This window comes from Miscanthus floridulus, chromosome 1 (assembly GCF_019320115.1).
Source record: "Miscanthus floridulus cultivar M001 chromosome 1, ASM1932011v1, whole genome shotgun sequence".
Taxonomy (NCBI): domain Eukaryota; kingdom Viridiplantae; phylum Streptophyta; class Magnoliopsida; order Poales; family Poaceae; genus Miscanthus; species Miscanthus floridulus.
In genome coordinates this window covers 195,711,998-195,738,495 of record NC_089580.1, presented here as the reverse complement: position 1 = coordinate 195,738,495, position 26,498 = coordinate 195,711,998, and the positions used below count along the sequence as shown (strand labels likewise).

The 26,498-nt window shown below is 43.6% G+C and overlaps 1 protein-coding gene, 2 long non-coding RNA genes and 1 pseudogene across 7 annotated transcripts; 3 read left to right on the top strand and 1 right to left on the bottom strand.

Moving 5' to 3' along the window:
- Window positions 1-2,556: 2,556 nt before the first annotated feature.
- Window positions 2,557-19,729, top strand: LOC136449409 (uncharacterized; annotated as a pseudogene).
- Window positions 5,635-7,574, bottom strand: LOC136449430 (uncharacterized). Of its 2 annotated transcripts, none has more exons than XR_010758032.1 (5): window positions 7,454-7,574; window positions 7,179-7,347; window positions 6,660-6,742; window positions 6,245-6,550; window positions 5,635-6,054 (listed from the first exon to the last, which is right to left on the bottom strand). It is a non-coding gene; the product is annotated as an uncharacterized lncRNA (long non-coding RNA). The 2 variants fall into 2 exon arrangements; XR_010758030.1 differs by having other exon boundaries at window positions 6,245-6,482.
- On the top strand, window positions 11,225-15,115 carry LOC136449419 (uncharacterized). 3 transcript variants are annotated; one of them, XR_010758028.1, is made up of 7 exons: window positions 11,225-11,537; window positions 12,174-12,266; window positions 12,397-12,456; window positions 13,001-13,115; window positions 13,204-13,305; window positions 13,382-13,567; window positions 14,880-15,115. It is a non-coding gene; the product is annotated as an uncharacterized lncRNA (long non-coding RNA). The 3 variants fall into 3 exon arrangements; XR_010758029.1 differs by lacking the exon at window positions 12,174-12,266 and having other exon boundaries at window positions 12,397-12,452; XR_010758027.1 differs by lacking the exon at window positions 12,174-12,266.
- Window positions 19,730-20,161: 432 nt separating the features above from the next.
- Window positions 20,162-22,586, top strand: LOC136508042 (E3 ubiquitin-protein ligase WAV3-like). 2 transcript variants are annotated; one of them, XM_066502653.1, is made up of 2 exons: window positions 20,162-20,287; window positions 20,514-22,586. In XM_066502653.1, exons 1-2 carry the CDS (start codon window positions 20,270-20,272, stop codon window positions 22,440-22,442), a joined length of 1,947 nt encoding a protein of 648 aa, XP_066358750.1. In that variant the 5' UTR covers window positions 20,162-20,269; the 3' UTR covers window positions 22,443-22,586. The 2 variants fall into 2 exon arrangements, with proteins under 2 accessions (XP_066358750.1, XP_066358757.1); XM_066502660.1 differs by having other exon boundaries at window positions 20,201-20,343.
- The last annotated feature ends 3,912 nt before the right edge of the window (window positions 22,587-26,498 follow it).

Here is a 26,498-nt window from a genome sequence, read left to right as displayed (position 1 = left end):
CAAAATATTTTAATTTATCTAAGTTTGTTTACCTACCATAATAGGATACATCTATTGTTTTTTGGTTTATTAAAATACTTATGTTTCATTATACTTCATATTTTATTAAATACGTATTTAACTAGCAATAACAATTCGGTGACACACGTCCTACTCCACTATGAGCATTTTATGTGCCCCGTTATCGACAGACACGGTCACCTGGTATGAGCACTTCCAAAATACTAAGCCGGTGAGTCATCACATATGTTAGGGATGAAACAGTATAAAAATATTCCGAACCGAACCCCTACTGACCCGATCAAATTCATATTTTCAGACAATTCAAATTTAGTTCAAAATCTAAAAAACCAAATTCAAAATCAGTTTAGACTTTTTCCAACAAATTTCTACTTTTAATTCGGAACATCCCGAATTCAAATTCGGTTTAATCCAAATTTAGTCCACTACGATGCGTGGTTTAACCAAATTTGGCCCACTAGGATTTCTAATTAGGAATTCCAGTTTAGCCACAGCGCAGCCTAGTCAAGCATGGAACACAATTGATTGTTTATGAGTGCATCTCATTATATAGATCATTGCCTTCCTCACTCCTAGCTGTGTAATCGAGGTGGGACTAAAGAAGTGTGCCTGGCTGCAGCTTGCTGGCTGGCTATCTTGCTGTTGCGCTGCTCATTGGGGCTGGCGCTATGCAGTGGGCCGCTGCTCCTTGGGCTGCAGACATGCAGTGGGCTCTCGTGCTGCTCTGCTGCTCTTGGCCTGCCGTTGCTAGTTTGGCTGCTCGTTAGAAATATTGGCTTCTTCTTTTCTCGTTTCACAAAAAAAAAGCTTTCGCTTTTGCCATTAATTAATATTTCGAGCAAATATCTTGAATATACAAAGGAATATTTCTCCCTCCGTAATCACATGTACAATACTACAAAATCCCCATAACAACGCGTGGGGCATTATCTAATCTTTATCGAGTATCATATATTTGTTATGCACTTGGTCCTATGGATCAGTATTCTGTATTGATTTTTTCGTATACCAACCATATTCGACATAATTCCGCTCGATTTGGTTCGTTTTCGATATTCCATAAGTTCGCGTTCGTTTTCATGTCCGACTTGACCGCTTTCGCTTTCGTTTTCGTATTCAAATGTAAAAGTAGAAAACGGTTGAGGAGTTTTTCGACCGTTTCCGACCGTTTTCATCCCTACATGTGCCCCACTGTCGATATACACGATCGTCTACTACGTGAAGAACAGCGAGCATGGTTAAATCATCAGATACTACAATAAATCCAAAAAAAATAGAAGCATAACCCTGAGACAAAAATCTAACGAATAAGCCACACCCAATTCTCATATTTTGAAATTGTTCGACCGCCCCAGCTCCGTCAGTGGCGCCGGCGGATGCCCGGGGCGCCGGTAAGGACACCAGTACTCCAGTAGGCAGATTCAGAGATTTAGCAATTGACCAACCAGGGTTTAGACTTTAGAGGCACGGTCATTGGTTAGGCCCCGTTTAGTTCCACCCAAAAGCCAAAAATTTTTGCATAGTAACCGTCACATCGAATCTTGCGGCACATGCATGAAGTACTAAATGTAGACGGAAAAAAAAACTAATTACGCAGTTAGTCGAGAAATCGTGAGACGAATCTTTTAAGCCTAAATAGTCCATAATTGGACAATTTTTGCCAAATACAAACGAAAGTGTTACAGTAACCAAAAGCCAAAAATTTTCGGAACTAAACACGCCCTTAGTCTCTGTGAGCACCCCGTGGACGGAGTGCGTCGCTGGTAGGAGTAGAGGAGGGTTCCTACCAACCTCCCTGGAGCTCCAACTTCCAAACAGAACGTGGATCTGAATTCTGATGGTGCCGATGATCTTATCCAAGATTTCAGCACGGCAGAAAAATTCGCTAGTCAACGACTCAACGTAAGGATGCCTCTCGATGACAGCCGGTAGCCTGCAGTTGCTCATGCTCCTCGTCATTTTTTTTTTGCCCTTTATTAAATCTGAATATGCAACATGTTACTGTAGGGCCTATTCAGCTGGTATCAAAGCCGGCTGATAAACCGACTAAAGCTGTTTTGTTGTGAGAGAAAAATACAATAGATTTGAGCTAAGAAGCCGGCTGGTAAGTTCAAACGAACAGGCCCGTTATTAGCGACTGGGACTTTCTTTTTCGCCTCGCTTTGCTCCTGTTGCCAATATAATTCGGCAGCCATCCTGTCAGCTAAAAAAAAGGCGATTAGGATTGGGTGAAGTTGCTATTCAAGAACAAGTTGCAACCAATGGCTCCTGTGATCTCTGAAAGGGGAGGAAAAAAAAGAATCAGCAGATGCTTCATATGATACCACACGATGCAGACAACCTGTTCCACGATGACATGAGAAGCTCACAGGCAAGCTTCAGAGCTTTAACTAAGGGCGGAAAAAAATGTATACAGGCGCGCGCGCCCTGCTCGCCTGCTCGTGGGCACACCACAGGCATCCGCCTTTGCCTCGGATCGTGTCTGCGTCCAAGAGTCTCGTCGTCCCTACTCCAACCGATCGATCTCGGCAACCAATGTCAGCCATCATGGCGCCGCCGCCGCCGGCGCTCATGTACGAGGCGTGCCACAACACGCAGCAAGGGCTGGTGTCGGAGAGCGCGCTGCGCATCATCGTGGAGACGAAGGCGTGCTTCGTGGCGCTGGCGCTGGCCTACTTCCTGACGGCGTCGCAGCACCGGCTGTGGAGCTCCAGCCACCTCATCAAGGGCTTCCTCTTCGCCGTGACGCATCCCGTGACGCGGTTCCTGTTCGGCATGTTCACCATGCTGCTCTCCATGTCCTTCCGGAACGACCTCTACCTGCTCTGGGGCATCCTCCTCGCCGGCTACGAGGGCGTCTACACCATCTCCGGCTACGGCGTCTCCGCGCGCCGCTCCGACCTCGCCGTCCACGAGTTCACGCGCGCCTACAAGTCTACAACATCGTCACGCTCGGCCTCTACGTGCGCTACTACTCGAGCGCATCCTAGTTCCGGTGCCCGCTCTGGGCGCTCATGGTCGCCAAGTTCCTGGAGCGCATCGTCCGGTTCAAGGTCGCCAGCGGCAGGTATGGCGACGCCAGCACCAGCTTCGTCGCCGACTACATGAAGCACGAGCACAAGATCGACAAGAGCGTCGAAGCACCCTCAGAGGGCTCGGATGACCAGGACTTGTGCTTGAAAAATTGCAACTACCTCATCGTCGGCGACTCCAAGGCGAAGGCCGAAAGGGTGGAGAGCCAGTACGGGGCTCGGTACAAGCCGGCGGAGGACACCCTCACCATCGCCAAGGTCTGGGGGTGCGATGGGAACCTCCTGAAATCGAAGACACACGGCAAAGAGCTGAGAGACGTCTAACTCTCCTTCGCGCCGTGCAAGCTCCTACGGAGGAAGTTCGCCAGAGGTCGAAGGCGGAGCTGCTGGTCTTCGACGACCTCATCAGCTCCGGCCGGGACCGGACGTTCCGGGTGGTCAGGACGGAGCTGGGCTTCGCGAGGGACTTGCTCTACACCAAGTACCCCATCCTGTTCAGCTCCGGCTTTCCGGTCGTCAGCACGGCGCTGTTCGTGGTGACGGTCGGCGTGTCCGTGTGGATCACCGTGTCGGCGGTCCGGCACTACCGGGTGCCCCACGGGAGCTCGTCCAACCTCGTCCATGGCAAGAACGTGGACCTGCTCATCACCTTCGTCATCGTGGGCACGGTCACCGGGGTGGAGATCTGCGAGATCTTCATCCACATCTTCTCCGACTGGACTAAGGTACGTACGCACGTGGCGTGACTACATGCACTACTAACTTCCAACCCTTATGCCACGCTTTTTTATCGCAACGACAAGATTTGGTTGCAACAAGGGGTGTTATCGCAACCATTTGCACTTTCGGTTGCGATAGATGGGATTTTTACCATGCAAATTGTTTCGTGGCCATAAATATGGAGATCGTTGCGAAAAGTAAGTGTTATCACAACCAATTGTAGAACGGTTGCAATAAGTGATCACTGTTGCCATGATTTGATTTGCGTTGCGGGCAGTTTTATTGGCGTTGCAATACTAAGATGATATTGCAACTCTTTAATTGATGGTTGCAATAGCCCGTCTATGTCGCAACGAATATGTTCTGTTGTATGTAATAGTTGCTTGCGTTGCAAAAAAAAAGTTGTACGTATAGCAACAAAAAAATAAATCGTTGCAATCACCAAGGTTCTGGAGCACAATGCTTAGCAAAAATATAAGAAAAAAGAATTGTCACCAGGTTTCAAACCACTAATCTCGCACTCTAGAGGAAAGTTACTTACCACTAGTGTATACTTGTGTACTTGTCATTGGCAGTCATAAAAGTTTATGCACACTAGTGGACACGCAAGTATTTATAGTTGTGATGTGTGAGGAAGGAAAATATAAAATTTGATCAAACTTAAAATCCCAACAAAAATCGGGAGATCCATATGCATGGAAGCATAGTTTCACTACGTAGAGGCAGGGCTCATCTTCCGAAAAAGTTATATACACGTTTTTTTATTTTTTGAGCTATAATGAATTAGTATGAACTTTTCTAAAGATTTAGTGAGGTTTTAATCATTTTTAGAAAATAATTGAAACTCCTTATTTTTTAAAAAAATGACAGACTCACATGGCATGCACTGACTTATAATCTATGCAAAGAAAAGCTATGAAGTGAATCTACAGGAACGAAAATAAATAACATTTAGCAAATACATTTTAAAAATCGGTATGGCACCCTCCAGTTGATATTAGCATCTTGCAGATGACTATACTCATAATTACCAAACCAAAATGTGCAATATTGATGTCTAGATGCAGCTTGGAGCACATCTGTCATCCCATATCTTGGCCTATCTTGTTTACAGTGGATCCCGCACTTGCCTCTCCCAGATTCATCCATTCGTTGAGCCCGGTATGCGAACTGCTTAGGTTCAGGGCAAACTCCACCAAATTACCCAGAGTAGGATCTTGTATGATCAGCAACCACCCATCTCAATCATCTCCAGTAATTATAGCTCACAGAAAAAGCAGCATCACAAACATATAATGACTGAACATACTGTGTTTGTTGGAGTATTTGTACAGAAAAATAAGAAAATTTGAGTTGGGCACTTGGAAAACATACAAAAAATAAGAAAATTTAGAATTACGTCAGGTGAAAAACTTCTCCACGAGCATACAAAGATAGTAGGAGCTCCGAGCTCCAAAACACCAACCACAAGTTTCTGAATGTTTAAACTGTCAGACAACATTATCCTACTTTTGCCTGTAGTTTTCATAATGGTAGAGTTGACAACTTCAATATAAAGATAGTCCAAGGCCCCACTCAGCAAGCAATTGAATAAATGTTTGCAGTTTCACGAGGAACATATCATTAAGCCGAAATGAAAATAATTGAGTTTAGTTCAGAACAGTTGCTATAACAAAAGAAAAATTAGCTCGTCTACATATAATGACTGCAGTGGTTGCTAACATACTTGAGTCTCCTGGCTAACTTATTTCTTCTACTACTTCTAAAAATTCTCGTGTCTGAACCTTGATTGCTTCTGCTGGGTTTTAACTCTAGCCTACCCCAACTTGTTTGGGACTTAAAGGCTTTGTTGTTGTTGTTGTTGTTGTTGTTGTGTACTTCTAAAAAATCTGCACAAAGGATAATTAGGTTGACAAAAGTCAGAAGTTCTAGAGGTTCACAAAAGGGCAGGACATGGCCAAATCCCAAACTTCACATGTTGCGAACCGTAAGATCATACTGAGATTAGCCTAATTGATCAACATGAATTCATCTATGTGACCTCCATTTGCAGCAAATTCCCTTTCTCTAGCATATCTAGCAGTAGCAGCGCTGCCTCAACCAGCAGCCAAACCGACCCACTGGTCCTCCAGATGTGCCCTTCATTTTTAGAAAAAAGTTATATCACTGAATTTTAAAAGTGACATCACATGGTTCAAACTGTACAAACCTGATGAGATGGTTCATTTTGTAATGGCAGTACCAGTGGAGGTATTAGAATATTCAGTTGTGTTTGGATGATCTACATAAAAAATTATAAGTGAATATTGGTTGGCTAACTTCACTAAATAAATCACATGACAGATAAAAACATGCAGGCATGTTATACATTTTTTATCCTGTTTGGCTAAGCAATAAGTTGCAGAAACTCACAATACTATCATACTGTAAAGAAACAATTCTTGACATCATTCAAGCAAGATGCAAATTACCATGGCCAAAGCAGCACAACCTTCTTTCAAACAATTTGTTATCTCAATTTGTTAGCACCTCTGATAGTGTACTTCATTTTGTGACCCTACAATTGATGCTCAGAACTCTGAGAGTGTACTTCATTTGTCGGCGAGCCCTTGCTGCACATAACCTCAGTTTCCAATCTTCGTTGCACAACTTCAGTTCTGCAGCCAACTCCCATGCTTCTGGAGGCTTCTGTGCCCACCAAGGTATTGCCTGAATTAAACAAACCTTAGACACGTTTATCCAGTAGCTAATACTAAAACTAAAGGGCAGCAGATGACCTACATATATTAAACAGCAATAAATAAGACCACTAGACATATATTCGGCACACGAAGGCACCATAGAAAATTTACTTGCAAAGGGGAAGAAAAATTACAACTGATTTACCTTCTCCCAACAAGTTCAAGTGCAGCAGCAGTGATGGTGTATTATTGAGCAGCAGATTTTTAGCAGACTTGGTGACTTCAGAGCTAATTTGGGGAAATAGCTAAGATCAGTATAGTATCTGTTAAAACCACACAATTTGTAGTAAAGCTGCAAAGATAAATGCAAATACAGGGCAAATGATAGCAGTAAGCAATTATGATCGATATAATAGACATACTCAGTAGTTCGTATTAATTTTAAGTACTACAAGGATTAATTTTGGAATAAATAAATTGTAGGAAAATCTTTGAAGCTGCAAAGTTACACCCAACTAAACAGGGCAAACAGACGTACTCATTTTTTTCTTTCTACTGTTCCCTGATTTCCTCCCATTTTGCACAAGGATTTATGTGTCGATTTGTAGTTATATTGTATTCATCAATCTAAGTTCACCTAAATGGTTTCCATAGATTTTTTTTTGTAAAAAAATTACTTCACTGAATATGGAAAAAAATGGAGCAAAAAATGCAGAAAAGTTACCATAGGCATGGTTCAGGACTTTCTTTGTAACATTACAGAGTGATGCTTCAAGATTTCGTCAAATCCGACAGTTCCCCTCAGAACCACAAATTTTGCTTCATCACTTACCTTACGTTCCTTTATTTGGATCCATGGAGGGGGTTGAGCAAGGTTTCTTCTAATCCGACAGCTTGCATCAAAATTGGAAATCTATAGTTAAATCATGACCTCCGAATCACAGGAAAACAAAAAAAAACAACAAAATTTCCTCCTTTTTTCCACCTTCTCTCTCTTACTCAGGCTGCCCCGTTTGAATCCAGAAAGGGGATGGAGCACGGATCTGTAGTGGAAGATCTGATCTATGGAGCTAGGGATTAAGGAGGGATGGGGAATCGTAGGGGCCTGAGCAGACTGGGGCTCTGTGGTTTGGGGAATAAATTGGAGCTAGGGTATGTGGCTGAGTTTTATTAGTGCTCCAAGATTCTGGCCCATGGGTATGGCAGCGGGAACGGCACTGGGCACAGGGACGGGTGGGATTAAGGTTGCGCCGGGTTCGGAGACGATGGTGGCGGCATGTCGGAGGTCGCGTGCTTGCGCAGCTGGACTGTTTCTTTGCTGCCGAGGCTTCGAGGGTTTTGGTCTAGGTCTTGTTCACTTTGTAAATTTTTTGAATTTTTTTTAACCCGATAAATAGTACCACTTTCGTTTTATTTGACAAATATTATCCAATCGTGGACCAACTAGGCTCAAAAGATTCATCTCGTGATTTTCAACTAAACTGTGTAATTAGTTATTTTTTTTCCTACATTTAATACTCCATGTAAGCGGCTAAAAATTGATGTAATGAAAAGAGAGTGAAAAAACTTAAAATTTGGATGGCATCTGCACTAGCTGAAATGTTGGGCGCGCATATCACAGGAGCGGTGGAAAGGGCGCCGCTTTGCCGCAGCTGGGCGCCACTTTTTGCTGCGTGTTAGCGAAAATAATTCCCGAAAGCCATTTTTTCTCGAAACACTCGGGAGGCTCCTGACGCCGTTCATTTTGACCGTGTCCGACTAAACTTGGGTTAAGTCCAATTTACACCCTCCAACTTGCAGCAAAGTTTGAATTTCAACCTCGAACTTCAAAACCGGACAACTTTGGCCCTCGAACTCTCGAAAAAGTTCAACTTTCAACCTTCTGTGCGGTTTTGCGGGTGAACAGTAACTTTTGATATTTTCGGGAGCGCCAAAATTTTATATTATTTTTTTGAGCATCTTAACGTCCTCAAATGAAAAAACTCAAAACTACAAAGTTTTAGATCTCATCGAGGTCTATAATTTACATATAAAAATTATCTTCATCCGACATCGTATTGAAGGGTTTTCTATTTTTTGAAATTTGAGTCTCATCACGCGATAAAATATGGTGCTGAAATTTTATATTATTTTTTTGAGCATCTTACTGTCATCAAATGAAAAAAAAACTCAAAACTACAAAGTTGTAGATCTCATCGAGTTCTACAATTTACATATAAAAATTATCTTCATCCGACATCGTATTGAAGTGTTTTCTATTTTTTGAAATTTGAGTCTCATCACGCGTGAAACAATTTTGTCGCGTGATGAGACTCAAATTTCAAAAAATAGAAAACCCTTCAATACGATATCGGATGAAGATAATTTTTATATGTAAATTGTAGACCTCGATGAGATCTACAACTTTGTAGTTTTGAGTTTTTTCATTTGAGGACAGTGAAATGCTCAAAAAAATAATATAAAATTTCAGCACCATATTTTATCGCGTGATGAGACTCAAATTTCAAAAAATAGAAAACCCTTCAATACGATGTCAGATGAAGATAATTTTTATATGTAAATTGTAGACCTCGATGAGATCTACAACTTTGTAGTTTTGAGTTTTTTTATTTGAGGACGTTAAGATGCTCGAAAAAATAATATAAATTTTGACGCTCCCGAAAATATCAAAAGTTACTGTTCACCCACAAAACCGCCCACAAGGTTAAAAGTTGAACTTTTTCAAGAGTTGGAGGACCAAAGTTGTCCGGTTTTGAAGTTCGAGGTTGAAATCCAAACTTTGCTGCAAGTTGGAGGGTGTAGGTCTAAAACAGAAGTATCCCGAAGACGAATGAAGACACACAGGAACAAATCAATATACCCATTGCTTGAGTGTAATATGAAACACTCGTAAACTCTCAGACACTAGGAAACTTCATAAAATCTAATAGTAGCTATAAAAAATCTTTAAATGATAAAATAGGAAAAGGAGGGCTAATAATCTCATGGGATTGAACTCACAACCATACTACATTGCTTGAATAATCTTATCTTACCGCTTAATTTTGCATGTTGTTCCTATATGTACTAAATGCATGACCATCATTAATCCGTTTTTCTTATATAAAAATAAGCAAGAAATACACTCTAACTAAATACATATTAATATGCATATGGATTTTCAATATAAAAATAAAATAAACAAGATGAATCTAGAGTATAAATGTTTCACTAGGCCGCCAAGGAAATTTGGCATCTCCTCAAGGGTCTTCTTGGGGCTGTTTGGTTGGATGGCTAACCCCAACTAGGCTCCCGAAAGCCACCTTTCGGTCTGTTTTGTTGCCTTTTTAGAGCCCAAAGCCTAGTCTAGGTAAGCCACCCACCTCCCTTAGGCCAGTCTTGTGGGACTGTAGGGGTGATCATTCCTAGTTGGCTAGGTTAGGCTAAGGAACGGTTTAGTTCCACCCATGGGCCCTTCGCACAACCGTGCGCGTACCCCGTGGAGACAGTGAGGCGGTTCATCCTTCGCTTCCTTCCTCGCTCACGATGGAGAGACTGTGGGGCAGCGTCTGGCGTCGATGGCATGGGGCTCCCTTCTTCCCTTCTCTACTCCCCTTTCTTCGTCGTCGGGCACGACCGCGACGAATGTGGTGGTGGCGGTTGGAGGACGGGCATGGAGACAAGAGCGACGGTGGTGGGGCTTCTCGAGGGTGGTGCCACTTGCACAGAAGGAGATGGAGCAACGCACGAAATCGAACAACTTGTGGAACCCGTTGGCGCCTACATCATCACGCCATTGAACCGCCCATCCTCGACGTCTTCGAGGGACTAGAAGTTATGTGAATATTGTAGTCCTCATCGTCACCGAGCTGCCCATCCTCGTCATTAGTGAGTGACCTCGATCCTAGGATCCAAGGATTCCAAGCAAGGGGCAAGAAGCCCCCATGGCGGCGGCGTTTTCCGATGCTCACCACCTGTTCAACATAATGTCGAAAAGAGGAAACACTACTTGAAGAAAGAATGAGGTGACTATGCATCTTGCATTGCAGAAGCTAGGCTTTAGCTGCCCAAGTTTAGTTGACTAGCCATGTCAGGTCCAAAACGTAAACCAAACATGCCCCTAGTTTCTTGGAGGTTGGCACCCAAGAAAATGGTTCCTAGCTATTTAAATATAAACATGATATGCTTATTAGACTTGAATATAATGTTAAGTGTTTATATTTTGCTAAAGTATATATGCATTTACACATATGGCACTTGAACATATATTGACCATTCAACATGTACACTTGAAGTTTTCATGTAAACATATATGGAAAATAGAAGTGTGTATTTGTTTTAAAGCTTAAGTGTTTATTCTTAAGTTCACTTACTCATATAGCACACTTAAACTTGTTAAGTTCACTTAAATAAAACAGACACACACATTTGCCTATTTATTTTATCATAAATAATTTGTGTCCTCAATAACGAATGAAAATAATTCTATACACACTAGAATATTTCCATAAAAATTTATAAATTATTTTTGCATTATACTTTGTGTAAAAACGCAAATATAATAGTAATATGCATTCAAAAGGTAAAAAATAATATGTATTTGAAAAAAATACTGAATCTTTTTTACAGCCCAAGACCTGAGCTTGGTTCTGGAATCTGCTCTAGGCCATATCTCCCCGAGGCCCAAATAACTGGTAAGAAGATCTCGTCCGCTCGAACTGATCCGACGGCGACCTTGTGCCCACCCGAGCTAAAAGCAGCGTCCGGCTGCAACCCTACTTTCTCCTCCCCACGACCCCACGACTCCTCCCGTCCGCCCCTCACCACCGTATCCACCGAGCCAAGACCGAGCACCACTCGATTTGCCACCGCGTTCGTCGGCAGATGCGCCAGGGTAAGCTCCTTTTCCGGTCTTCCCCGTGCGTCGTGGCTGCAGCCGCCCCCTGCTGCTGCTGCGCCACTCCATGGCTGCCCAGCTGAAGCGCGGCATCCCGGCTAACTTTGGTGTCCTAGCACTCACTGCCAGTCAAGCTCGTCCCTGACCTCGCGCTCCTCCTAACGTGGCGTGCAGTTCCAGCTCTCTCTCGACTTCCACAAGATCCAGGTGAGCCTTCTCTTCCTCCTGCTGTTGGCAGCTTAGGGCATGCCCCGGCTGATGGCACGTGCGTCTGCTCAGATTTTTGGGAGAAGTGGTGTTGGATTCATTAAGAAAGAGGAGGAAAGCATGTGATTGTTCTGTCGTGAGGAGGGGAAGGATGTCCTGGTGCTCACAACTCTAGTAGATTAGTCCAGCCCTATGCGATTTAGATTTCAGATTCGTTGCTAAGTATACCTGTTCGGGATTGAATGTAGTCTCCGTGACAACACAAATCAATGCATCGGTTAGCCATTGTTTTTGTTTCTTTTCAGATGGAAGTTTGAGTAGTTCTTTTGTCAGTATAATTAGATGCATTTCTAACCCACTCAACCACACTAATTAATAGGTAAATGATTTGATAGATTGATACAAAATTAATGGAGTAAACATAAACTAGCTACTTTTGCCAAAAGAAAGTCTAGCTCTGCAGACACTGACCAAATTTTTTGAAACTGCCTCTGCCTTTGTTTAATTTATAGTGTCAAGTAAACATGAACTAGTTACTTGTACGATGCAAGGCCTGGATTTTTTAGAAGCTACCTCTGCCATTATTTCATTTAGAAAGCAAGTATTCAATGAGCCAAATTGTGATCTTTTTGCCAGGTGTGGTAATGTGGAAGTTACAGCTGTTTTGATGCATGACCTTGCTGTTAGGCACAATGTGTTCAGCCTGAATGTCATCTAGCAAATGGGCATGTGTGTACTGTTTTTATGGATCAATTGCCCGTTCTATGTATCAAGTTTTTTTGTTTTTTTATATTTTTCTATATTCTGCAGATGCCCAACTCTGATCAAGTTTTTTGTTCTGAACTTTGCATACTTGAAGGAGCTTGGAGGAAGGTGGTGGACAGAAGACAGACCTTCACTGTAACTAAGCATAAGGCAGGTGAGATGGATCAATTAAATGTACAATTTTTTCAGTATCTTTAAATTAAATTGACAATAATGTGTCTGGATGAACTTACCTAGACACACCTATGCTGAGATGATAAAAAAAAATGTGAATTGGTGCATGTATGTTCCAAATAACTAGCAGTAGGTAATTTAGCTATCATAAATAATTAGCATTAGTTTTGCCAATATAGTTTCTTTTGTTCTGAATTTTAACTTAAATGATGATTCAAAACAAATCATGTGGTGCCTCTTTGTTTATCTGAATCATCATATGTTTTCATTTTTATTGTATTATGACAAAAGTCCAATGTATCCTCTTGCTTGTACTAATCCAAATCAGTTGACAACAAGTTCTGCTATGTCGACAAGCGCACCTTCTTGCCAGTAATCGCTCCTTCTTTTCCATAGGGTTCTCTCACATTTCTTGATTTAAAAGCAAACCATTGTTAGTGGTTGATTGTTGTGCTATGGTTTACATTACTGATTGATTGTTCTATGAGTCATGATTAAAGTAACTTTTCTTGGTTTCTGTACAGAAATGCCATGTGAAGAATAAAGGAGCTGGAAAATACTAAGATAAACTTAAGAGAAGAAATGAAGCAAGAATTTCTTAATATGCTAGCGCAACACAAAGAGGGAGCTATGATTATGGTATTAGAATAATTTTTTATCCTTTGTACTCTTGATAATCTTATGATTGTGATGCCTAATCTTTCACCCCCAATATTTATATGTATAGAGTACCCTGCAAAACAATGCAAGTACACAAGTTGCGCCAATCATAGAAGAGAAAGATGAGACCGGTGGACATAAAAATGAAAATGAAGATGGGTTACAGGAGGTAATGATATTATTTCACTATGTTCCATGTACCTTGAACTGTAGCTAAAATAGATCAAACAACTTGATGTTTGTAGACTCAGCCTGGAAGCGTTGTCACCGTACAAAAAGGTGCACTAGCACCTACTCGCTCCACTAGAAGTACTGCACCTCCCAGCAGAGCTCTTTTCAACGAAAACACTGCAAATGTGACTGCATCGAAGACATATATCACTTCACAGCAGCTGATGAATAGGACAAGAAATAATCCCAAAAGGAGAAAGGTAACAACCAGCTAATTGGAATCTAAATTCTTGCATGATTTAATGAAATTTTATCAAATGTGTCCTTCCTTGTTGAACTAGGAAATGTAGAAAATACATTGAACATGTGTGCTGAAAACTACAGCTTGTGCATGTTTGATTGGGTGAGTTGTTCTGAGTAGTAATCTACCTTTTCTGTGATACTTGATAATACAAAAGTTGTAGAGGGTTTAGAGATGTTTGTCGTCGTGAAAGGTCATGATTTTAGACCTAGAGAATTAGAGTTATGAATTTTGAAAGTAGCCGGTCAGGTTTTGACCTTGGTCTGGACAGCAGTGGGTGTTTGTGTTTTTTGACCATGATAACTGCAGAATCTTATTTAACAAATAACTAGAAAGATGTAGAGAATTTCATGGGCTTTCCATATTGTTAAAGAATATAATTTTTCGTTGTCTACAACTCAAGTTATGATTTTTCTAATCAACTAAACTGCTGCTGCCTTAAAAATTCAGAGAAGGCAGCTGCTACTGTAACATATGCAGTAGCTGCATCTGATCCGTTGAAAAGGCCACGATGGATAGGATCAAAGCCGTATTTTCTTCTCCATCCCTCCCCAAGGCTTGCTGATAGACTCTGCTTCTTTTAGCAGAATTTATAAAGAGCAAAAGAGAATGCATACATCTTATAATACATTCAAATGGAACATAGCTGCATGTGTCTGCTAGACTGCTACAAAAACTTGTATTACCCAATAGAACCATGCCTTCAGTATGTAGCCTGCAAAAAAATATAGATTATCATTTGTAAAGCCAATTGAACTTATATAATCGACCTATACTTACAATGAAATTTTGCTAAAATTCTCAGCCATCTACGCTTCTAAGGAGTTAGGATTGCTGACATCTTGAACAACATTTAAACTCTAAAAAGAGAGGGATATAAAGAGACCAAAATAAAGATTGAGAAAGTAGAGAACAAAATATCAAGTTATTGTGAAAACACAGAATGCTATTTTCATGGAAAAACATAATTGTAATAAGCATACAGTAAGAATTTGAGTAAAACTAGAAATTGATTCATACGTTTGTGGTTCTGGAACAATGGAACATGACTTCCATCTTTTTCATGGAAAAAGGAACTGCAACAACTAGATCGACAACATTTGCTCATTTGCAGAATTGCAGTAGAACTTCAACTATGCAAAAGCTTGGTTGATGGCTTTTGTATATGAAATTAGAAATTAGAACCATTTTATATCTTCATCTCTTTACATTTGTGCAAAAATTAGTAAACTTAATATTGTTCTAATATCCCAATCATATTCTTTTGGCAGTAGGTGGACAAGGTTTCAGTGGGAGGCTCATAATCAAGCGAGGACATAGCCGAGGAGATGACATGTTGGGCTGCTAGGAATTTCTCAAGTGCTGCATAGATGTTAGGAAGTTTGTAAAAAGTTGTTAAATAATGAGTTAATTGTACACTCGTTTATGATTTTAGCTACTATTTCATGGGTTTGGCAACATATTGAATGATTAATTATAATTAATATATGTGGGTACAATTGCTTTTGATATGGTTTATTGATTTGCAATGATGATTTATTAAACCAAAATTAAATGTTACTAGCATTGCAATAAAAGCTATACCTACGAGCCGTGATGCGTGGCAATATGCTGTATGGCAATAGACTTATTTACGTTGCAAATAATACTATTGCCACGACATGACTATTGTTGCAATAACAATTAATCTTCCGCAACGAATAAATTGTGTGGCAAATTCTACTGTTGCAACGGCACCGAGGTCATGGCAATAATGAACGGTATATCGCAACGAATAAAATTGCGTGGCAAATGATACTGTTGCAACGGCAACGTGGCCGTGGCAATAATGAACGGTATCTCGCAACGGATAAATTTGCGTGGCAAATGATACTATTGCCACGCCAAGACAAGCGTGGCAATAATGTATACTCTCTCGCAACGATTACATTTGCGTGGCAAATGATTTACTTGCCACAGCACAACGGTCGTGGCAACAACACCTTAAGCAACAAAATTATAGCATGGCAACAAAAATCTATTGCCACGCTATCGCTCGTTGTATTTACCACCTCTCGCTACGAAGACGAACGTGGCAAGTGCTCGTATTGCCATGCCAATGAATGTTGCGATAACGTCCTATTGCAATGCTTGGCAACGTTGCAAGAAAAGCTAACTCTTGCAACGCCAAACTAGCAACGGTTGCAAGTTCTTATTGCAACGTGACTTTTTGCAACCATTGCCAACGAACGCGATTTCGTGGTATGAACTACCTTTTGCAACAAAATTGGGCCTATTGCAACGTTTTCTCGTCATTGTGCAAGGGTTAGAAGTTTGTAGTGATGGGACCAACTTTTTAGCGAAGTTACGTTCTGAGACACTATGGCAGTTATTTCAATCACACGTAGTATGGTCCACATACTCACTCACTGAAATCTGACAATACCCAAGGCCTTGTTTAGTTACTTCTCTAAAATTTAGTTCCTATCACATCGTATATTTAGACACATGTATGAAGTATTAAATATAGACTAAAAAAATAACTAATTGCACATATTGCAACTAATTTGTGAGATGAATTTTTTAAGTCTAATTAGTCCATGATTTGTCAACGTGATGCTACAGTAACCATATGCTAATGATGGATTAATTAGGCTTAATAAATTCATCTCGCGGATTATTGAGGACTTGTGTAATTTGTTTTATTATTACTATTCGAATACTCCCATGTAACATCCGATATGACACTCTAAACTTTAGCCCCTAGATTTAAACACCACCGACGTTTCTCATTGGCATTCACAAAGAGAGACAAAGACTTTGAAAGATTTCTGACTTAACTGTCCTATACTAGTACAGAGGTATAAAGACAGCCTCAACCAAATCATTATGAGTTCGATCCAATTCATTTAAACAATATGAATATTTGTAATACCCAATCATTGTTACTAGAGATATATTTTTATAGTATGCCTATTTTACGTTGTAAATATTGATACTCTTTTATATAAATTTAATTAACGATAAAGTTAAAATTACTATCTCAGTTCCAAAATAAACGCACATCTTATTTTTCAAGAAGCCAAAATTTTAAAGTTTGATCAAATATATAAGCAAAAAATATACTAATATTTATGATGTGTATTAATATCATTAGATTAATATTGAAATATATTTTCACAATAAACATATTAGGATATGCAAATATTGATAACTCTTGTCAAAATTTAAAAATACTCCTCAGAAAATGAGATGTACAATTATTTTAGGACGGAGGACAGAGGAATTACATCCATTTAGAAGCCCATTTGACACATCTTTTTCAATAGCTTCACGAGCTGTTTGAAGTTGTTTTGTGTCTTATGAGTATTTTTGTTCAAAAGGTTTTACATGTAAAGCTCTTTATAAAATATATGCTCTCACAAGGGATTACTGTGGGATGAAGTTGAAAATAGCAGCTTCTCCTAGTTTCAAGTCGCTCTAACAGATCCGGGATTTGCTAGAGTTGGTTTGTTGTAGCTCTGGCAGAGCTGCTGGTAAAGCTGATGTAAAGAAAAAAAAATCTTCTCCACTAGTGAAGTTGAGTTGTGGGTCTAAGTTTGATTTGGGAGGCTAACCCTTATGCAATTTGTCCTCCAATCATCCCGTCACGGCACACCCTGCTCCCTGTCTTATCACATCTGGAATAGTGGAATTGAGACCCTTCAATAATTGATGGTCTCCCTGCTTTGCTTTTCAGGCAAGGCTGGATAACGAGCTGGCTTGGCTCGGCTCGGCTCGTTATCTTAACGAGCCAGAAAGTCAGCTCGGCTCGGCTCGTTAAAAGCTCGAGCTGGCTCGTTAAGCTCGTGAGCCAGGTATAAAAAATACACAAAATATAATATTTACAATTATCTAAAGTTTGAGAATAATAATAATATAAAAGAAATACATCTAGACCAGTTACCAGTCAATTTATAGGGTCTCGATCAGTTACCAGTCAATTGTAAAGTGTAAGACATGAAGTAATACAAAAACTAATATAAGTTTTGATATTTTTTCCTAAAAGCTTGGCTCGTTTAGCTCGTAAGCGGCTCGCGAGCTGGCTCGAGTTGGCTCGTTATAGCTAACGAGCTAAAATCTTGGCTCGGCTCGGCTCGTTATCATAACGAGCCGAGCCGAGTCGAGCCAGCCACGAGCCGAGCGAGCTAACGAGCTTCGAGTTTTTCGTCCAGTCTTACTTTCAGGTTATGGTGGTCACCGAATACGTCTGAAAACCGTGGCGGCTGCGGGCATCCCCTTTCCTCAACCGCGTCCTCAACTTCATCTATTGCGGCAAGATGGCGGAGCCCATCGGCAGCTCTATGGGACAGTTCGACCTTCTCAAGGCGACCAAGAAGCAGAGACGTCTAGCGGAGTGCATCGTGAAGCTGCACCGCACGGCGAGATCCTTCGTCCTGCTGACCGGCGACGAGGACTTCCGCGTCAACAAGTGCAAGACCCTCCGGCCGGTCCCCACAGACATAGAGGAGATGATATGCAGCACCCTCGCGAACAACAGAAAAGGTTTGGTCGATGGCCACGAGTCCCTCAAGAAGAGGACCGAGCTGGAAGGCGACATGTTGCTTTCGAAGCACTGCAAAGCTCAGACGCACATCGGGAGAATCATGGTGTGGCACGTCGCAACCAGCACGCTAGAGCTGAAAGATGGCGGTGGCGGCCACTGCCGCCCTAGGGTTAGGGCACGAGGTGCGATGGCCGAGGGCTTAAGCGTAGGAGGGGCTCAAGCTTAGGTATACAAACCCTCAGGTCATATAGTCCATTAGGCATTAGCAAACTAATGAGAAGAGAGGCATAGAACTAGTCAGGCGGCCCAAAAAGACAACATCGGTATTTCTTTCCTAGTTTCCTTTCCCCACGGCCTTCGGGTAGAGAGGAGGCGAGGAGTCATGCTGCACACAGCATACTCTGATCGTGAGTTCGCGACGTGCGCCTTACACACGTGGAGCTGGTGAGCTGCGCCGCTGCGAAGAGCTAGACTACCGGAGACACGGACACGATGCACGAGGATGGTGACCAGGCAGGGCTCCACGACGACGACATCTTGATTCTTGGCTTCTTACGAATTGCGATCACCGATCAGTTGTTTAGGCCCAATGTATTTTTTTCTTTTTATTTTAATCCAAATTAATTATTTGTATAGTATTCCAGACTTCTAGTACTTTATACCCGTATAGTCATATTTTTCTTCTAATTTAGGTGTTAGAATTTTAGAATGTTACCTAAGAAACATTTATCATGGGTGAGAAAAGAAAACAAATATATTGCTTTTTTAATCTATATTGTTCCTCGATAATTATCATACATCTATAAATATATTGTTTAATCTATATTGTTCATCGATAATTATCAGACATGTTAAATTAAAAATATGTTATTGAATTTGTTTTTATTTTATAAGTAAAATTATATATACAGTTAAGAAGGCCGTTGTGACGAGATTGCCGGAGTGCCTTAAAATCTTAGGACCGGCGGCGGAGGCAGGCAGCCGCGCGTTGGAGGATCGGACAAACGCTTGATGGATTTGGTGGACGGCCGCCAGACTCGGAAAGGACTAGGATCACGCCGTGCGGACTATGGCTCGTGGCCACCACGCTGTCCAAGTACTGCGCCTACCTGGTGTTCTACAAGCCAAAGCTGCTCCCAGTCGCGAGCAACTCCGTGCGGTACATGTGCAACGTCCTCCTCGACGAAGCGAAAGCGGTCGGCGGGAAAGAAGCACCCAACGGCGGACGAGGCGGCGGCCAACGGGAAGGAGGGACCGACACATGACAGCCAAGAAGAGGTCGGCATAGTCTCGAGAGGCCGGAAGCTCGCCAGTGGTCTGGAGAGCGTGCTGGCGCATGGCGGCGGCGACGGCGACGGCCTGTGGGAGGCGCTGGCCGAGCTGTGGTGCGAGCTGATCGTGTCGATGGCGCCGCACGACAGCATAGTCTCGCACCAGAAGGAGCTCGGCAAGGGCGGCGAGTTCATCACGCACCTCTGGGCGCTCCTCTACCACGCGGGCATCGACAAGTTTTCGGGCTCGTCCGCCGCCCCCGCCCCCACCCCCGATGCTCCGCCCGGCACAGACGACAACTACGGCCGGAGCATCCCCTGCTAGCTCCGCGTGCCAGGGTGTGTGTTGCTGTGTACGTGTCTTTGTACTCGTAGAAGAAGAGTCTAGGGTCGTCAGTCGTGTGTGTCCACGCATACACGTTTCAAACCATTTTTGCCCCTGCTCGCTGGTTCCCCGTTTCTGTGCTGGGCACGAGACGTTGCGGCTTTGGGCTCAAAGTTATGTGGGCTGGTATATGCTGGACAATGTGCTTGTGTGTGTGCAGTACGCGAGTTGGGCTTCAGCCTGGTCCCCGACTTCATCCTTGCATGCTTAACGCTTCAGGCGGATCCGACTTGGTCCTTGCACTCCGGCACTCCGCTTCAGCCGGGCCGTAACAGCCGATAGCTTAATCCTTAAGGAGACCTATCGGCTGTTACACCAACGTGGAAACCACGGCGATACATCCAACTCTTCTCCTTCCTTTGAATCGAAGCATCTGCCCTGTTATATATACCAGATTCATATGTCCCACAGCTACACCTCGTAAACATTTTTCCTTCCATTCCATATATCATCCTTCGGAGCAATAGCAACTCGATCGACATGGAAGGTGCCGACCAGGTGAGACCGTGAAATCCACCATTGAATTCTACAGTTGTCTCTCCGAAATTCCATCTGTACTTTTACTACTTTCTACCATATTCGACATGCGATTCTTTTTGGTTTCCAGATATATAAATTCCTTTGAAAGATGGTCTCTGTAGGACTAGCTAGCTCGCAGTTCATCATGAACAGAAACAGACTGATCATTTGGTGCGTATGTATTTTGCTGCTTTGGTGGGTGCAGAGCAATCCTTGCGCGATATGCCTCGCCGGCATGGGCGCCGGCGGCGGGCAGGCCATCTTCACGGCCGAGTGCTCCCACACGTTCCACTTCCACTGCATCTCCGCGAGCGTCGCGCACGGCAACCTCGTCTGCCCGCTCTGCAACGCGCGCTGGCGCGAGCTGCCGTCCGTGGTGCAGCCGCAGCCGGCGCCGGTGCCGCGCACGCTGCCGCAGCCACTGCCCATGCACCGTGTGCAGCCACTGCCGACGAGGCATGTGCCGCTGCGTGGTTGGCAGCCACAACACCAGTCCGATGAGCCTCAAGTGTTCGACGACGACGAGCGGGTGGAACCGCCCTCCTCCGGCGACGGCGGCGGCGACCAGCGACAGGCGGCGGCGTCATCCAGATCCGGTGGGACGCTGGCTGTCACGACGCACACCGAGTACTCCGCCGTCGAGAGGGACTCGTCGCGCGACAACTTCGCCGTCCTCGTGCACGTCAAGGCTCCCGGGATGACGACCGACGGCGAAGCGGCGGCCGGCGACGCGCCACGCGCGCCTCTCGACCTCGTGACAGTGCTCGACGTGAGTGGTAGCATGACCGGGGCGAAGCTGGCGCTCCTGAAGCAGGCCATGGGGTTCGTCGTCGACAACCTGGGACCCCACGACCGCCTTAGCGTCGTGTCCTTCTCCGACGGGGCGCGCCGCGTGACCAGACTCCTCCTGATGTCGGGCGACGGGAAGGCCACGGCCAAGAGAGCCGTGGAATCGCTCGTCGCGCGCGGCGGGACCAACATCGCCGAGGGGCTCCGGACGGCGGCCAAGGTGCTCGAGGAGCGCCGGCACAGGAACACCGTGTCCAGCGTCATACTCCTCTCCGACGGCCAGGACACCTACACCGCGCCGCGCTGGTCGCGGGCCGCCGGCGCCGCGCCCAACTACGAGGCGCTCGTGCCGCCGTCCTTCATGGCCACTGGCACCAGAGACTGGTCGGCGCCGGTTCACACGTTTGGGTTCGGCAACGACCACGACGCGGCGGCTATGCACGTCATCACTGAGGCCACCGCCGGCACCTTCTCGTACATCGAGAACGAGGCGGTGATCCAGGACGCGTTCGCGCAGTGCATCGGCGGCCTGCTCACCGTCGTGGTGCAGGAGGCGCGCGTCGCCATCGCTGCCGGGCACCCCGGAGTTCGTATCGGCTCGATCAAGTCCGGGCGTTACGAGAGCCGCGTCGACGAGGGCGGCCGCTCCGCCTCTGTCCGCGTCGGCGAGCTCTACGCGGACGAGGAGCGGCGCTTCCTGCTGTTCTTGTCTGTTCCAGCCGTGGAAGCAACGGACGGCGAGACTGCTCTGATCAAGGTGAACTGCAGTTACCGGGACACGGCCGGTGGCGCTCACGTCGACGTGACGGCGGAGGACACGGTGGTGGCGAGACCGGAGCAAGTGGTGGACGCGGAACGCTCGACGGAGGTGGAGCGGGAGCGCGTCCGTGTGGAGGCGGCCGAGGACATCGCTGCGGCGAGGGCGGCGGCGGAGCGGGGCGCGCACCAGGAGGCCGTGGGGATACTCGAGATCAGGCAACAAGCGGTGGCGCAGTCGGAGGCGGCGCTTGGCGGCGACGCCATGATCCAGTCGCTGGGGGCGGAGCTGCACGAGATGCGCCGGCTCGTTTCCAACGGGAATAGCTACGCGCGGTCGGGGCGCGCCTTTATGCTCGCTGGCATGTCCATGCACGCGTACCAACGGGCCAGCGCCAACATGGTAAACATGGCCGTTCCGATGAACATGGCCGCGGAGGCGGCGTCGTTCGCGACGCCGGCCATGCGAGCCATGCTGCTGCGGTCGCGGAGGGCGCGAGAGGAATCCTCGGTCGAGCAGCAGCCGCCGTCAGGCAGGAAAGAAGCAGAAAGCTCTGCACTACCAGAACCAGAAGTAGTAAACCAGTAGATGCAGCCTTGTGATTTGTGAAAGTTATCTTAAATTCACTATCACACTAGCAATAAACCAGCGCGGAATACAATTTTTGTTTTGTTTGGTTTATAGGTGCAAATTTGTGTGAGGAATGGATGAATAAATTGAAATTCAGAGCTCCTTGCCTCCTAGTGTTGCTTTTTGGACGTTTTCGTTAAGAACAGGTGGCTGTGTTCTAATAGACTTGAGGTTCAATTGACCGCTTATATTATTTTGTGTTACTCGGAAAGAAAAAAATATATCTTGAATCAATGCATAAATTTTCGCGCAATTCATAATGATTTAACGAAAGTTCAGCAACAATCTGCCGGAATTTTTGCGGTATTTCTCAGACTTGATGCAGATCGGATTGTGGTGTAATTGCGTGTCAGCTTCCTCTCTTTCTTTTATTTACGATACTAGTGAACATGTGCGACACGCACGTAGATATCAAAAGAAAACTCATTCATAAAGGATGAATTACCGCTGCCATTAAAATTATGGTTTTTTTTTTGTAGTGGAAAATTCTATTACTCAGTCACCAGTGCCAAATTAGCCCACACTCATCTATACAACCGAGAATATTGTAAATCAATAGGACAATACCCTGATTCAGAATCAACTACCAACCTGCTATACAATTGGCTACATTACAAACTCCTAAGGCATGAAGTACATAAACATTTGTCAATTATGAGCTAATTTCTCCATGTCCCACATCAAACAACTTGTAGAGCTTGTGATTGTAGTATGTTGACACTTGACAGTGCAGAGCGCCTGTCTTGTGTACAGGCAGCATCTTCCTATTCCCCTCCTACTACTCCTCACATCCTCATATCACACTTCAAATATCTTTCTAAAATATGGATCAAAATAAAGATTGTCACCCCATAAAAATAATCAGATATATCAAAAGAAACTTAACTAAAATTTTGAGTTGCTGAAAGAAACCTCAGATCCTATAGAAGCTTGAAAGTTATCAAAAAGGTTCTACTTGAAGCTGTTTTTTGTGATCAGGGTTTGCTCACTGAAATACAGCAAAGCATTGTCCGCGCAGCAGAAGGCAGCAGCAGTGGCGGCTTCTTCTTGCCGCCGAACTTATCATATCTATCCTATGAAGATAGTAGGAAAAGGAGTATAAAGCTGGAAATTCTTTCTGTGAAAAGCTCCTTTGTCAATGTGTGAATGCAATTTTTATTGAATATTACCCCTTTTGTATTATGGAGATAAATTTGCCATTCAACTGAACCTTCCTTCAATAGGGATTATTTTTATTGAAATTTTCTTCCATCACGGAGTAGTCCTTCTACTGCTTTGTAAATTTTTTTCTTAAGTTGGTCAGCAAGCTCTTTGCTGGCTCAGTGCGATAAAAGTTTTTTAAAAAATTACCAGCATATTGCACCATTTTTTTTTTTGGAAATTTCTTCCATCATGGAGTAGTCCTTCTATTGCTTTGTAAAATTTGTTCTTAAGTTGGTGAGCAAGCGCTTTGCTGGTTCAGTGCTATATAGAAGTTTTAAAAAATTGCCAGCATATCCTAGAACTATTTGACAGGCAATATATAATTATAATCGCAGTGTTTCTATGTAGCTTACCACATTGTTGATCACCACAATGACCTTGAACAGCAACCTCTTGATTTAGATCGCCAGAACTTTGACTGCAAAGCAAGAAATTTCATTCAGTGATCCATGCTTACTGGCAGAGTTCAATGCAATGTTCCCATACACTCCTTTTTTTTAGGAAATTTCCATATACATAATGGATTATTTACTTTATAAGTAGTTATTAATCCTTACTTGTCTGAAACTGTACAGACTGGAAAATCCAACCAGTTATAGCATTCACAATACTCATCATAAAGAGAGAGCAACATTGACCCAAGTAAAACCTGCTCATAAAATTCGCAAGAGATACAAAATGTGTAGGTCCTTCTTCTTCTCCCTATACCGCTCCATAACTTGTCTTATTAAGAAAATGGCATTTTCTTAATAAGACAAGTTATGGAGCGGTATAGGGAGAAGAAGAAGGACCTACACATGGTTTTTATTGACTTGGAGAAGGCTTATGATAAAATACCAAGAAATGTTATGTGGTGGGCGTTGGACAAACATAAAGTCCCAACGAAGTACGTTGGGCTCATTAAGGACATGTACAACAATGTTGTGACTAGAGTTCGAACAAGTGATGGAGACACGGATGACTTCCCGATTAGGATAGGACTACATCAAGGGTCAGCTTTGAGTCCTTATTTGTTTGCTTTAGTGATGGATGAGGTCACAAGGGACATACAAGAGGACATCCCTTGGTGTATGCTTTTCGCGGACGATGTAGTGCTAGTTGATGAAAGCTGGACAGGAGTGAATCAGAAACTGGAGTTATGGCGGGAGACTTTGGAGTCCAAAGGTTTTAGACTTAGTAGAACTAAAACTGAGTATATGAGATGTGACTTTGGCACTACTACTCGGGAGGAGGAAGATGTTAGTTTGGAAGGTCAAGTAGTGCCTAGGAAGGATACCTTTCGATATTTAGGATCAATGCTACAGAGGGACGGGGATATTGATGAAGATGTTAGCCATAGAATCAAAGCAGGGTGGATGAAGTGGCGGCAAGCGTCTGGTGTCCTATGTGACAAAAGGGTACCACAGAAGCTAAAAGGCAAGTTTTATAGGACGGCGATTAGACCTGCTATGTTGTATGGTGCAGAATGTTGGCCTACGAAAAGACGACATATTCAACAGCTAAGTGTCGCGGAAATGCGTATGTTGCGTTGGATTTGCGGTCATACAAGAAGGGATCGAGTTCGGAACGATGATATACGTGAGAGATTAGGGGTAGCGCCAATTGAAGAAAAGCTTGTCCAACACCGGTTGAGATGGTTTGGACATGTGCAACGGAGACCTCCAGATGCACCGGTGCGTAGTGGAATCCTAAGACAGGATAGTAACGTGAAGAGAGGCAGAGGAAGACCGAAGTTGACTTGGGTAGAGGCAATAAAAGGAGACTTGAAAGGATGGAATATACCCAAAGACTTAGCCTTAGATAGGAGTGCTTGGAAGACAGCTATTTATGTGCCTGAACCTTGATTGCTTCTGTTGGGTTTCAACTCTAGCCTACCCCAACTTGTTTGGGACTTAAAGGCTTTGTTGTTGTTGTTGTTGTTGTTGTTGATACAAAATGCTCATACATCTGGCAAATCATATAGTTGATAGTACAATATTTGAATATACTCCAGAAGAATTCTAAATAAATTTCACTACAAAACTGAAACCATGAAACCACCACATCAAAACAATAATTTTCATATAGTATATAGCAATAAGAAAATTTGTAGCACTAAGTTCTTACTGCACTTGGTGCAAACCTCAATGTATTAGCAAGACTCCCATCTACTCCAGCATTATAAGATTGTTGCTTGAACAAAACTGAAACAAAAAAAAAAGTTTTATATATCTCATTGGGATGACTAATAGACCTATACTCTTATATCATCAAGCTCTGTTTTTCTTCTGAAGCTCCTTTTCTATAGGAAGAGCGTTAGTTTTCAATCCTATGGGAAGGGAGATGTACCTGACGGAGGTGTGGAGGTGTGGTGAGTAGTGTCGACGGGGGTACCCCCATGTCTCCTCCCCTCTCATGAGCTAGCCGCATACCATGCCTTCAGAGAAGGAAAGAGCTTACCAGGGCTAGAGCATTGCTACACCAGATCATTGTTATGTGCCACTCCTAGCTGAATACAAAAAAGAAGAAAAGGACTGCCATGTTGCCTTATTAATTAAAATAGTAAATACAAACCAAAATACTAAACATATTTATAAAAATCTATTTCTTTCACTGATCCGATTCATTTGTCCCAAGCCATAATAGAGAATTACCCAACAGCTAATAAGTCAGATAGAATAATTGCTGCAGCCCTGACAATTGTTCTAGCACCCTGAGAATTCAATTTCCTAGTTCGGGTGTGGACCTTAAAATAAAGAAGTCTAATTACATGTTAAAGTAGCATAAGCAAGTCACATAGCTACAAATAATGGATAACACTATTCAGCTCTG